Source organism: Phialemonium atrogriseum (genome assembly GCF_030411735.1).
Source record: "Phialemonium atrogriseum strain 8032-3 unplaced genomic scaffold QBC33scaffold_2, whole genome shotgun sequence".
NCBI classification, from domain to species: domain Eukaryota; kingdom Fungi; phylum Ascomycota; class Sordariomycetes; order Cephalothecales; family Cephalothecaceae; genus Phialemonium; species Phialemonium atrogriseum.
Window position 1 is genome coordinate 1,442,728 of NW_026848139.1, and position 12,876 is coordinate 1,455,603.

Below are 12,876 nucleotides of genomic sequence, written 5' to 3' on the forward strand. Positions count from 1 at the left end.
GCCCCCCCCCCCCCCCCCCCCCCCCCCCCCCCCCCCCCCCCCCCCCCCCCCCCCCCCCCCCGGGTCGGAGAAAGTATATCATTTCCTCCTTCCCCGTCCCATGCCATCCTTGGGCCCAGGCACTTAAGGTTCTGCCCTTCCTCCGCTCTTTTTTTTATACATTCTTTCACTCTGCGTCCTTCGTTCAAATCCTAGTTTGGCTTCTTGGGCGTGGTAAATATATAGATAGCTATGCATTTCCTTGGAGCCGCTGTAGCGGTGCTGGGAGTTGCTTCCCAAGCGGCAGCGAGCCCGCATCCACGGAGACCAGTTCCTCGTTCCAGCCCAAAGTATGTTGCGAACGAGACGAGGGCCAATGGTGTCAAGGAGGCTTTCCAGACCGCCTGGGACGGTTACTACAAATATGCATTTCCTCATGACTCCCTGACCCCTGTCACGAACGGCTACGCGGACGATAGGTGAGTCCCGCAAGGGACGACCTTCCCTACCACCAGAGGCTTTCTGACACCCGACAGGAACGGCTGGGGCGCCAGCGCCGTTGATGCCTTCAGCACTGCGCTGATTATGGAAGATTGGGAGGTCGTGAAGCAGATTCTGGAGTTCGTGCCCACCATCAACTTCGATAGCACCAGTACCGAGGTCTCGCTCTTCGAAACGACCATCCGCTACCTCGGTGGTCTGTTGTCCGGTGAGTGAAAGTCGTATCTAGGCCAGGCGTGTTCATTCATCTCTTGCTAAGATCTACCCAAGCCTACGATCTCCTGACGGGCCCTCTCAAGAGCCATGTTGAGAACACCACTTCGGTGGACGCCGTCCTGAAGCAGGCTAGACGTCTGGCCGACAACCTCAAAGTTGCCTTCGACACTCCGAGTGGAGTGCCGGACAACTCGGTCTTCTTTGGCCCGCCACGCAAGGGAGGCTCTGATATCAACGGTGTCGCGACCATTGGAACCTTGGTGTTGGAATGGACACGCCTGGGCGACTTGACGGGAAACAAGACTTACGGCGCGCTTGCTCAGACGGGCGAGGACTATCTTCTGCACCCAAAGCCAGCCTTCGGAGAGCCGTTCCCGGGCCTCCTTGGAACACGTGTGAACATCTCGACAGGGCTCTTCACCGACAGCGTTGGTGGCTGGGTCGGCGGCGACGATAGCTTCTATGAGTACTTGATCAAGATGTACCTGTACGACCCGGTCCGCTTCGAGGAGTACAAGGACCGGTGGGTCACGGCCGTGGAATCGACCATCAAGAATCTGGCGTCGCACCCGAGCTCGCGACCCGACCTCACCTTCCTCGCCATGTACCAAAACACGACCCTGGGGTTTATTTCTCAGCATTGTGAGTAACGCTACCCCCCTTTCTTGTGCGGCCCCCCTCACACCGCGTCCTGCGTCCCCCCGGGCCTCTTCCGTCCCCGCCTCCCCGCCCCCTTTTCTCCCTGCTGTCCAAAGTTATGACTCACGCCCCGGTCCTTCGACAGTGGCCTGCTTTGACGGCGGCAACTTCATCCTTGGCGGCCTGACCCTCGACGAGCCGCGCTACGTCGACTTCGGGCTGGAGCTCGTCGCCGCCTGCCACGAGACGTACACGCAGACGCTGACGGGCATCGGCCCGGAGGTGTTCAGCTGGCAGGACGGCGCGCTGTCGCCGGACGCGCCCAACAACCCGGGCCCACCGGCCAACCAGGCCGACTTCTACGCGCGGGCGGGCTTCTGGATCAACAGCGGCAACTACCTACTGCGGCCTGAGGTCATCGAGAGCTTCTACTACGCCTACCGCGCCACCGGCGACCCAAAGTACCAGGAGTGGGCGTGGGACGCCTTCCAGCGCATCAACGCCACGTGCCGCGTCGGCAGCGGGTACAGCAGCATCAACGACGTCAACGCCCCCAAGGGCGGCGGCTTCTCTGACTTCCAGGAGAGCTTCTGGTTTGCCGAGGTCCTCAAGTACAGCTACTTGATCCATGCCGAGGTGAGTTCTGTCTTTCCCTGACATCTGGCAAAAAGAAAAAAGAAGAAGAAAAATTGTGCGGGATAGGGGGTATTTTCCCTGCAAGTTGGGGGCAAATGCTGATCATTGTGTTCTTGTCCATAGGAGTCGGATTGGCAGGTCAAGGCAGACCATACCAACAAGTTTGTGTACAACACGGAGGCGCACCCTGTGCGAATCGCGTCCGGGCAGGAGGGGGGCGCTTAGTTGCGTGAGATGTTAGTTACTTGGAGATGACGCATCCAAGGATCCCCTTTTCTGGCATAGGTTAGGAGTCGGGGTGTTTCTGGGCCTTTTTGTGTTTGCATTTTGGTTCTCGCGGGCCTGTTACATGTATCCTGCTTCTTACGTTTGTCATCTATGTTGTCACATTTCCTTTGGTGGACCTGCCTCTAAAGGACATAGACCTAGTATTTCTTATGATAACTGACTACTACCTTGGCAAATGTGATATTATTCGAGGAAGAGAAAAGTCCCGGGCCTACTACTCATTGCGGTAGATCCTACGGCTAAGAGAACGGCATGCGGCTAATGCCGGAGGTAGCCAATGCTTGTGTGTCGCCGAGGGTTGCCCGCCAGCGACCATCGGGATTTAACATCGGGATATCCGAAGCTGATGACAGCCTACCCATACCGGATACCTGCTGCCTATACGTAATGAATAGCATTGCGGTGCATTCCAAGGTTGACGATAATCCACTCCGGGCCGAACTGAGCCGAGCCGATCCGGTCGGCTCCATTGTGCGGCTCTCCTGCCCTGGGTCTGGACCAACGCTACAACCCGGCTGACACAGCCGATGGCCAATTTTCCTTCTTCCCTTTCGATCCGGTCGTGGGGAGAACAGCCGGCTCAAAGCGAAACGGACCGACTTACCAGCCCTGTCGAAACGGATCGAAACGCTGCGCATCGCTTTTTATGGCTTCCTGCCCTTCGGGAACCGGAGGGTTGTGGAAGTGGGTGGGGGGAGGGAGCATGGCGTTGATAGATGTCTATGCCCCTCGACGATAGGCAGTGGGGGGTTGCCTTGCCCGGAGCCTTTGGGCACACGCGGTAGGTACTAGGTTAGCAGGGACACACTGTTGTCCAACCAACCGACAAGGCAGCAGATACCACTCTGGCCTGCACTCGCAGGCGGCGACGGGACCTTCATCCGTCCGTTGAACCCGAAGAATCACCTGGGCTTCTTTCCTGGACTACGACTAAGCGCAGGCCAATCCCATCATCCATCCTTGATTTCCGCAATGCTAACAGCTAACAGCAATGCCGCGAGCAGCACGCTCTCCGGACCGGACGGCAGCAGTTGTTTCCTCTGACGTAGAGGCCCGTCCTAAGTCACCGCATCCAATGACTCGGAGCAAAGCCCGCACCGACGACTCGAGCACTTGCGCTCAGCACCGTCGGCAGTCATGACTTTCGTCGTGTTCCAGGTTTCCAATGAAATCTCGGCGCCGAGTGGACCAAGGGACTCATCCGAGCCGGCGTCTCTTCCCCGTCAAAGTCCGGCAGCTCCGCAACTCCCCGGGGCCCGGCTGACGAGGTTGAGACCTCGACCGGTGCAGACCCACACGGCCCGCAAAAGGTGCCGCTGCCGACAAACTTATAACCAAGACAGCACCCTGCGCTAGTTGTCGATCGGCCTAGGATGTTCTCTGGGGCCGGATGGGGAAACTGTTGCATGGGTACCCACCTCGGTGTAGCTCGGGGGCTCTTTCTTGGTTGTATGCACCTTTATCGTGGTTGGAGATGTCTTGGTTGGAGAGGAGATAGCTCGGGATTCGGGGGAGGAGGGGTGGTCAGACAGCAAGAGGAGAGCAGGTTGAATCAGTGGGAGGGGATTGGGGGATTGGGGATTGGTATGCCATTAACTTGCACGTGAGAGGGGAAGGCGGGAGGGAAGAGGGATTGTAGGCATGAACGAACTTGTGTGAACCGCGCGAAGCGGCAGCCAGTCATTTAGATGTCTGCTGCGATCTCGGCGCGTATGGATGAGGAACGTTTGCATGTTACATACATACTATAGTACTAGTTACTGCAGCGGAGGCATGAAGACAGCATCACCGAGGCTGGTTGGAAACTCGGCGAGCTCACCACTGCTTGATATAGTGTGTGGTGTAAGCCAGCGTGAGGACACAAATATCGACACTGTTTGAATGGCATTTGAGACATACCAAGGCCACCACAAAAGCCACCCGACGCCCCTTCCATGCTCGTCGGGGTTGGTGATCTCTTGCGGTCTCCGGATATCTCGCTGGGTAATTAAGGTAGCCAACCCCTCACCTTGCTTAATGCGGCGAATTAGGTGTCCAAGCACAAGACCAGACCAGTGAGGGGCAGGGCTGCCTAACTGCCTGGGGTACCTATAATATGAACGCTTTTAGGTCTGTGAAGTTGGAAGGCGAGGTACCTCTCAATTCCAATCCAGTCGACGTCATGCACGGTTGGCACGGGTGACGACAAGTGCGATCGCGATGGCAGCTGCTACTTGACCAATACCAGTTGGTACTTTATTAATGGAGTACTACTCCGTCCCTACCGAAACACAACCCCGCACTTTCGTGGTGTGGCATCATGCCCCAGCAACCTTTGTAGCTGCAGCCAGCTGCTATTATTGATGCCAGGAGACGGCGACGAAACCCCGTCCATGTGCCGCTGTTGGCTGGGCGGCAGTCCGTAGTGGTGGGTTGGTTGGATGAACTTGGTGGTGACGAGTGCGGGAGGTCGAGACTGATGCATCGGTACCTGATGTTGCAGACACACAAGTAGGTACCCTCAAGTAGGCAGTAACATGATCAGAAGCAAGTCCTCCCTTCGCCGTACCTTGAATGTCGAGTGTGGTGGCCCTTTATTAGACTCTGGCCACCCCCGCAGTGTAGCTTCCCAGACCCTTTGTTTTCCCTAACCTCCCAAACCCGTTGCTGATCTCGAGGACGCGCGTGCAATTGAAAAGGCCTACCTTGACAACGATAAAAACCCATCTTCCTCGTCGCTCTCCTTCCCCTCGGCTATTGGTGGGGGTCCGTTTGGCCGGCCGTCTTACAACCGTACGAGCGTCACACACAGCTGCGACCTGTGAGTTGAAAAAGGCGCCCCGCTTCTGGCACACGACACCAGCACACCAGCACTCCAGCGACACAACCGGAGCTTCAACCGACAAAGAGCTGGGCTGTGCAGCAACGCTGGCATCCGAATAGCTCCTGTTCTTGTCTTGTTGGTAGGTTCTGCGCACTCTTCTCACAATTCCCTCTCTCCACAAGCTCCCACCAACATCTTCCCCACACGAGGCCCACTACCGCTCGCATTACCGAACCGGGCCTGGACCCCAGTCAAGTCCTATCTTTCCCGACCATTCCCGTCGCCAGTGCGATCCACGGGTACGTAGGTATCCACCTGGGCACCGCCGACCTGGTCGGCGTAAGGAAAGCAATTGGGAGGTTTTGGGACACTTGCCCACTGCGCCGGGGCGACCCGGCCCCAGACTTTTTGACTAGGGATGACGACTTGGTTAGTTGCAAGTTTGACCATGGCAAGAAGAAACAAATTCAATCGGATGCCAATCTCAATCCCCATGCCACCAAACTTGGGACCGCAAGCTAACCCGTTGCTTCGGCCATTCCTGATAGCCTAGAGCATTGATCTTGCTTCGAACCGGTAAGCACAAGCATTGCCCATCTAGCAACTGGGCGGGAAGCCTCTCGTCGGTTAGCCGCTCCGCACTTCAACAGCACAAAACCTCTCCTCGGTGCCTCGACCCGCAATGACCAACACCGTCAAGCAGGCTGCCGAAACGGCCCAAGTAAAGACATCCGAAGCCATGGGTACGGCCAAGGAAGTCGGAGGCGAGACTGTCGCCGTGGCCAATGACTTCCTGCACACCCCATTCATGCGGGGGGCCCTGCCCTTCATCAATGGCGGTCTCAGCGGCATGGTGGCCACGACCGTCATCCAGCCCGTCGACATGGTCAAGGTGCGCATCCAGCTGGCTGGCGAGGGCAAGGCCGGCGGCCCCAAGCCGACACCCATCTCCGTGACGCGCGAGATCATCGCCTCGGGCAGAGCCCTCGACCTGTACACAGGCCTCTCGGCCGGCCTTCTCCGCCAAGCCGTCTACACCACCGCCCGCCTCGGCTTCTTCGAAACCATCATGGGCAACCTGTCAAGCAGGGCCAAAAGCAAGGACAAGAGCATCGGGTTCGCGGAGCGAGCAAGCGCCGGCTTAACCGCGGGCGGCCTGGCGGCCATGATCGGCAACCCGGCCGACCTGGCGCTCATCCGCATGCAGAGCGACGGGCTCAGGCCCCTAGCCGAGCGCAAGAACTACTCGTCCGTGTTCGACGCGCTGCGCTCCATTGCGAGGAGCGAGGGAATAGGCGCCCTATGGGCGGGCGCCACTCCGACGGTCGTCCGAGCCATGGCGCTCAACTTTGGCCAGCTCGCCTTTTTCAGCGAGACCAAGGCCCAGCTCAAGCAGCGCACCCAGTGGTCCACCAAGACGCAGACATTCACTGCCAGCGCTGTCGCCGGATTTTTCGCCAGTTTCTTCTCCCTGCCGTTCGATTTCGTCAAAACCCGGCTGCAGAAGCAGCAGAAGGGCCCCGACGGGAAGCTTCCCTATCGCAGCATGATCGACTGCTTTACCAAGGTGGCGAAACAGGAAGGCTTGACAAGGTTTTACCGAGGCTTCGGAACCTACTATGTGCGCATTGCGCCTCATGCGTCAGTTTGCCCTTTGCTCTCTGCTCCCCTCCCCCGTCGCGTTGAACCTGGCAAGAGTACTGACTTGGCTTGCTGGATAGGATGGTGACACTAATTGCGCTCGACTACCTCACATTCCTCACTCGATAGCCACGTCCGGTTGCATATCGTCGAGGCTCTTCTTTCTTCCCTTTCCCCGTTCAGATTTTGCGATCTTGCATCAGAAAGATTTCGTCCTCGTGGAGTTTTTGCGGCATAAACCTTTGCTTCGGCAGGATTTAGTGCGGTATACCAAGGGCTTCAACGGCGGGAGCCCTGGTGGCAGTATATTCGTCGTCGTCTCTCGATGTGCCCGAGTCTGTTGGCCGGCAGCGCATGTGTTGTTGTCGTAGAGAGATTTTAGTCGTACAAAACAGACATTTTCAGCGGACTCCCAAATCTCTCATTTAATTGACGAATCCCAGAGGGCAATTCCGCAAGGTGGCATGGGTGCCGCAGTATTTCCTAGACCCGGCACAACTTCGGGAAATGGTACCTATGTAAGTATCACAAAACTCAATCCCCAAAAAGGAGTAAAACAAAGGGGCGGGAGCCTCCAAGGCGAAGCTGAAAAATACCATTTGGTGCCTAAAAATACCACCAAGCTGGTCAATCCCGAGTGAAAAGTGGTGGCTCCCGAATCTCATCGAAACCTCTCTGGGACAAGACCTCCATACACAGTACTCGCCTCGTCCTGGACTCCCATTTAAGTGGGTCCTTTGGTGTACCGAAAACAAGCATAACCCTCGACCTTGACGTGGAGCTTGTCTCTAGCCCTGTGTGACTTGGTGCCGTGCGGCTCTGTATGTTAGTGTCACCATCCTTGCTCGGAGGGGCTGCAATTGATCTCTGGAAAGCGCTTCGTTCGACTCCGTTCCCTTCCTCCACGCTCCGTCCATTCCCTCCAGCTCCAATTCCTGGGCTCTGGCTCGACAATCCAATGGAATACCCCGTCGGGTACTAAGATGTGATCAAGGGCTAAAACACCATGGACGCTGACTGGGACGAGGCAAGTACTGCCACTCTGACCCGATAAAAAAAACCGGCATGCTGCCCCGAGGCTGCCGCGAGGCTGCCGACGGCGAGCTGAATTGCAGTTTGCTGTCATTGTCGCCGCGCTCCAAGTCACGGCGATGCTTCATGCTAACCTCTCAATCTTATTCGCCAGGTCTCGCGCGTCGCCTTTCCGCCGCCTGGCGCGAACGAATTCCCTCGACCAGTTTCGACCCTCGCGTTCGATACGAGCCAGGAGCTCCTCTGGACTGGCAATGACAGGGTATGACAACCTGCCGCTCCGATAACATTTCCTATCATAATCTGACAGAGTCAGGGCCGAGTCGCGTCCTTCTATGGGACCGAACTTCAACGTTACACATCGTTCAGAGCACACCCTCCCTCCGATGGCCCCGTCCGCCAGCTGCTTTTCCACGACAAGGGCGTCATCGCCCTGGGGCCCCGGAGCATCCATATGGCCCTGCGAAGGGGTCCCAAATTGTGGAATATTCGGTATGCTTGACCGGGTTTGTGTGTGACGCTATCTATGCAAGCAGTGCTGATGAGCCTACCACAGACACGAGGCCATGAGAGATTTGTACTGTATGAGTTTCACGTCCAAGGGAGCCTCGGAGATCCTAGTAGCCGGTTGGCAGGACACCATGTTTGTCGTCGACGTCAATAAGGGGGAGATCGTGAAGCAGGCAAGTCCTGTGACTTTCCCATCCGAGTCTATCCTCGCGACTAACTCCGGGCAGGTTGCGACCGAGCATCATTACACCATAATGAAGAAGAGCCGGTATATCTGTGCCGCAACCAAGACCGGCCATGTCGACATGTTGGACCCCCTGTCCTTCCGAGTTGTCAAGACCTGGCATGCGCATGTGGCCTACATCAACGACATGGATGCCCAGAATGATTTCATCGTCACCTGCGGCGGATCCCATAAACAGCAGGCTGCCCAGACATACATGCTCGACCCGTATGTCAATGTCTTCGATCTTAAGAACATGACCTCGATGAGCCCGATTCCCTTTCCGCCCCTAGCCGCCTACGTTCGCATGCACCCGAGGATGTTGACGACAAGCATTGTCGTCTCTCAGCAAGGGCAGATGCACGTTGTCGACATCATGAATCCCAACACCAGCAATGTTCGTTATGCAAATGTCTTGTCGTTCCTGAATATGGTAGATATAGCGCCGTCCGGAGAAGCCCTCGTCATGGCCGACTCGGAGTGTAACATTCATCTGTGGGGGTCCCCGTCCAAGATCCATTTTGCCGAATATGCGACCCCCGTCGAGTTCGCGGATACCGAAGAGCCAACCACTCATGTCGACTGGTCCCCGGATACGTAAGTTGATCTCAACGTCGGCAATCTGGGGCGTTGGGGAGAGGGAGTTGCCCCTGTTCTAACCATGTTTCAGGCCCTTAAACTCTGTCGGTATGCCTTACTACCGAGAAGTCTTGCTCTCGGCTTGGCCGTCCCATCTCCTTTCCGACGTTGGCGCCCCCGCCGTGAAGTACGACCCAGCTTTTCTGGCGAATCTCAAGCAGACCGAGTGGGGTCTTTATGGGCGCAACGCCCGTGGCTTACGCCGGAATCAGGTCGAGAATACTCGCTCCCTGAGTCGGTCTGCCAATTCCATGCAAGCGCCGAAGTTCCTGAGCGAGAAGGCTCGCGAATCAGTGAAGTCTTCGGGGTGGAACCGACCCCCAGAGACCACAGCCGAACAGGCTCCAGAACCGTCATCCAACCGGGAACTAGAGAGTCTGAAGCCGGACCCTCCGCCCATGTACACGAACGTTGAGATCAAATACAGCAAATTCGGCGTTGACGATTTCGACTTTGGGTAAGTCTTCGCCGGGCCGCATTATCAAGGGACTCTCTCTGTTTCGGCACTGACGTGACACGGCAGATTTTACAACAGGACCCGATTTGCGGGTCTTGAAAACCACATAGCGAATTCGTATGCCAATTCGCTTTTGCAGGTGATGAATTATACCCCCCTATTGCGAAATCTGGCTCTCCAGCATACTGCCACTCCCTGTCTAAGCGACCCTTGCTTGCTGTGCGAACTGGGCTTCGTCTTCGATATGCTGCAGAAGGCCGAGGGTTCGACATGCCAGGCGACGAACATGCTGAAGGCGTTGAGTAACCATCCTCAAGGTTAGCTCCACTGCAACGCGATTTGTATATATCCGTCATGGCTAACGCATGCACCTCGATGGAAGCGGCACCCCTCGGGCTTGTCGAGGAAGATGCCCGCGGCCCATCCCTGCCCATCATGGTACAGGGATTAACCAGATTCCTCCTCGACAGGATATCGCATGAATATCGAAGCATTGCCCCCGCTTCAACAACCTTGGAACAGGCGCTGTTCGGCCTGTCACCCCCCCTCAACCTGGACGACCTACTCTCCAGGGTTCTTGCGACCTCTGCGGACACCTCCATCAGATGTATGAACTGTAGGAGCGAGACGACCAGGCCGGGATCAACCTTCGTCAACGATTTGATATATCCCATACAGAAGCCTCCGATTAGGTCCGGCAGAGCCACTAGAACGACCTTCTCGCAGGTGCTCAAGCTGAGCGTCGAGCGAGAGACGACATCCAAGGGTTGGTGCAGCAGATGCCAGCGGTATCAACCTCTGCAGACCCGAAGGACCATCCACAACATCCCTGCGGTCCTTACACTTAACGCGGCGATAACAAGCCCCGACCATCGGAGGCTATGGGCAACTCCTGGGTGGCTTCCTGAGGAGATCGGAATCATCGTCGATCAGGGCCAATTCTTTTGTTATGAGGGAGAGGATTTGAAGCTCCATCTTCAGCGCGGCATCCACCATATCACCGTCTATTCGCTCGTGGGTTTGGTCGTCAACGTCGAGTGTGATCAGCCTCCGAAGTCGCATCTAGTAGGCATGATAAACAGTATGTACCCTGTACTCTCGGTGGACGAAGCTGTCAAGTGGCGGCCTCTCGTCCACGCCCGGTACCCAACCAATTGTTTGATGTTCGAGTACTGAGGGACGACAACTTCTAGTCTCGCATGCGGAAGCGACGGCTCCGAGCGATAGTCAGTGGCATCTGTTCAACGACTTCTCTGTGCGGCCGGTATCGACGGTCGAGGCATTGACCTTCAATGCTGCATGGAAAATGCCATCGGTCATGGTATACCAGTTGAAGGCCGCGAATAACAAGCTCAGCAGCGAGTGGAAGGAGAGGCTTGACACGTCGATACTATTCACGGATCTCAGGTCAGTTGCCATTCTCGAAGGGAGAATAGTCACGACATGCTAACCCGACTTCCCAGGCCCCCGTCAGCGGACAAGACGTACCGTGTCCTCGACTCGTCCGAGCGGCCGGGGGCCGGCACCATTGTTGCTCTCGACACTGAATTCGTGTCTCTAAAACAGCCAGAGATCCAGATGAACTCGGACGGGGAGAGAGAAACAATCCGTCCCATGTCTCACGCATTAGCCAGAGTCTCGGTCGTTCGCGGAGCAGGGGAGAACGAAGGACTTCCCTTTATCGATGACTACATTGCCATCAAGGAACCGATCGTCGACTACTTGACCTTCTACTCTGGTATTACCCCTGGTGACCTGGATCCCCGCACGACCAGGCACAACCTCATTCCCCTGAAGGCTGCGTACAAGAAGCTTTGGGTGTTGTTGAACCTGGGCTGCAAGTTTCTAGGCCACGGCCTGAAACAGGATTTCCGAGTTATCAATATCCAAGTTCCAAGGGCGCAGATCATCGACACAATCGAGCTCTTCTATCTAAAGAGCCGCCTCCGCAAGCTGTCGCTGGCATTCTTGGCTTGGTACCTGCTGAAAGAGGACATCCAGACGGAGGGGCATGACTCGATCGAGGACGCAGGGACGGCCCTCAAGCTCTACCGCCGGTATCTGGAGTTTGAAGATGCCGGTATACTGGAACCAAGGCTGGTAGAGATCTACCGGGTAGGAAGAGAGATGAACTTCAAGCCACCAAGGAAGGATGATCAAGCTGTCCAGCGGATGGACACGCCTCCAATAACCATAGATGGAGGCCCGGGTCCCATAACACCTTCCCGTAGGGTGGCAGGTTCTGGGCAAGTGCCGGGGACCGTGTTTGGAGCCGCCGTGGCTTGGACTCCAGGGAAAGGGTCACCCATGCGGGAGTGACTTTCTCTCGTTGGCAATCGTTGTACGGGCCATGAATAACTGTGCCCTCACACAAATGTCAAATACCTAGGTATATTATCTATATATATTCCCGTGCTACCTTCGTTTTCTTTTTTTCTGACCTCCCCACCTACCCGTCCATCTACCTATCTCTCTATGTCTTGTCGTTGGGACCTTGATGGAAGCCAAGTCCCCATAGGCGTGGGAGCTACCTACCTTTTCCACCAAATTCATCAGATCACCACCCCGCGGCCTTCCTTTCTTACCGAAAGCCGAGTCAGGCCATTGTCTAGGTACATCATCGAAGTCATCCCACCTATCTTTCTGCTTCTCTCGAGCACGACGCGTACCCCCCTTCCCTCCCCCGGACCACGACAGCCTCGACACGGGTTTCTATTTATACGACCCACGCTCGACACAGCACCGATTGGCTCGGGATTTTGGGAATCCGGACCATGACGAATCTGCTACAACACGTCGACGTTGTTTTAATGGATTTCGCCACGCACACGTGCTGGATACGATTCCTAATCGCCGTCTCTTCGGCGCTATCCCTCCATGGGTGCCTGGGGCAGCAACTGAACCCCCCCTTTCGCACGGCCATGGAATACCCAAAGGGGGCTCGCCGTCTCCTCTCCGGTGGTGCCTGGGGCAGCAACTCAAACCCCTATTCGCACTGGCCACGGAGTTCCTAAAGGGGGCTCGCTGGGGGCCGTATTTGAGTTCTCGGTAATGCAGGTACTAGGCCGCCCGAAAGCTGGAGTCATATTTTGAGTTCTCGGTCATGCAGGTGCCGGTCGCCCCAAAGCTAGAGTCGATATCTGTTTTGTCAGTCTGCCCATAATAGGTCTAGCGACAACGAGTGATCGTGGGTGATTTCATGGCTACGCCGTCTATATATACCCGTCCAGTCCGCGCCCTCTTGCTCTTTCCTCTTCCCCTCTACAAAGTACGTACGAAGCTAGATGATTTTGACAAACTGCACGCTCTACA

At 56.3% G+C, this 12,876-nt stretch overlaps 3 protein-coding genes across 3 annotated transcripts; all 3 read left to right on the forward strand.

Moving 5' to 3' along the window:
* Positions 1-69: 69 nt before the first annotated feature.
* Positions 70-2,461, forward strand: QBC33DRAFT_524711 (glycoside hydrolase family 47 protein). Its single transcript, XM_060426745.1, has 5 exons — positions 70-458; positions 516-688; positions 751-1,338; positions 1,481-1,971; positions 2,095-2,461. The coding sequence occupies exons 1-5, from the start codon at positions 232-234 to the stop codon at positions 2,194-2,196; spliced, it is 1,581 nt and encodes a 526-aa protein (XP_060287969.1). The 5' UTR covers positions 70-231; the 3' UTR covers positions 2,197-2,461.
* A 2,996-nt stretch (positions 2,462-5,457) lies between these two features.
* Positions 5,458-7,271, forward strand: QBC33DRAFT_166073 (mitochondrial carrier domain-containing protein). The gene is made up of 3 exons (XM_060422276.1): positions 5,458-5,491; positions 5,611-6,703; positions 6,784-7,271. Exons 2-3 carry the CDS (start codon positions 5,745-5,747, stop codon positions 6,830-6,832), a joined length of 1,008 nt encoding a protein of 335 aa, XP_060287970.1. The 5' UTR covers positions 5,458-5,491; positions 5,611-5,744; the 3' UTR covers positions 6,833-7,271.
* A 438-nt stretch (positions 7,272-7,709) lies between these two features.
* On the forward strand, positions 7,710-11,883 carry QBC33DRAFT_575618 (ubiquitin carboxyl-terminal hydrolase-domain-containing protein; the record flags this gene model as incomplete). The annotated part of the gene is made up of 10 exons (XM_060430847.1): positions 7,710-7,730; positions 7,890-7,997; positions 8,052-8,227; positions 8,292-8,418; positions 8,473-9,065; positions 9,139-9,564; positions 9,631-9,881; positions 9,947-10,645; positions 10,758-10,971; positions 11,028-11,883. The coding sequence occupies 10 exons, from the start codon at positions 7,710-7,712 to the stop codon at positions 11,881-11,883; spliced, it is 3,471 nt and encodes a 1,156-aa protein (XP_060287971.1).
* Positions 11,884-12,876: the final 993 nt, after the last annotated feature.

What these genes read in the sequence shown, in the direction of transcription:
- QBC33DRAFT_524711 (XM_060426745.1), top strand. Translation starts at nt 232, where the DNA reads ATGCATTTCCTTGGAGCCGCTGTAGCGGTGCTGGGAGTTGCTTCCCAA. An exon ending in CCTCGGTGGTCTGTTGTCCG is followed by an intron (nt 689 to 750) that starts GTGAGTGAAAGT and finishes GATCTACCCAAG; the next exon opens with CCTACGATCTCCTGACGGGC. An exon ending in GGGGTTTATTTCTCAGCATT is followed by an intron (nt 1,339 to 1,480) that starts GTGAGTAACGCT and finishes GTCCTTCGACAG; the next exon opens with TGGCCTGCTTTGACGGCGGC.
- QBC33DRAFT_166073 (XM_060422276.1), top strand. Translation starts at nt 5,745, where the DNA reads ATGACCAACACCGTCAAGCAGGCTGCCGAAACGGCCCAAGTAAAGACA. An exon ending in GTGCGCATTGCGCCTCATGC is followed by an intron (nt 6,704 to 6,783) that starts GTCAGTTTGCCC and finishes CTTGCTGGATAG; the next exon opens with GATGGTGACACTAATTGCGC.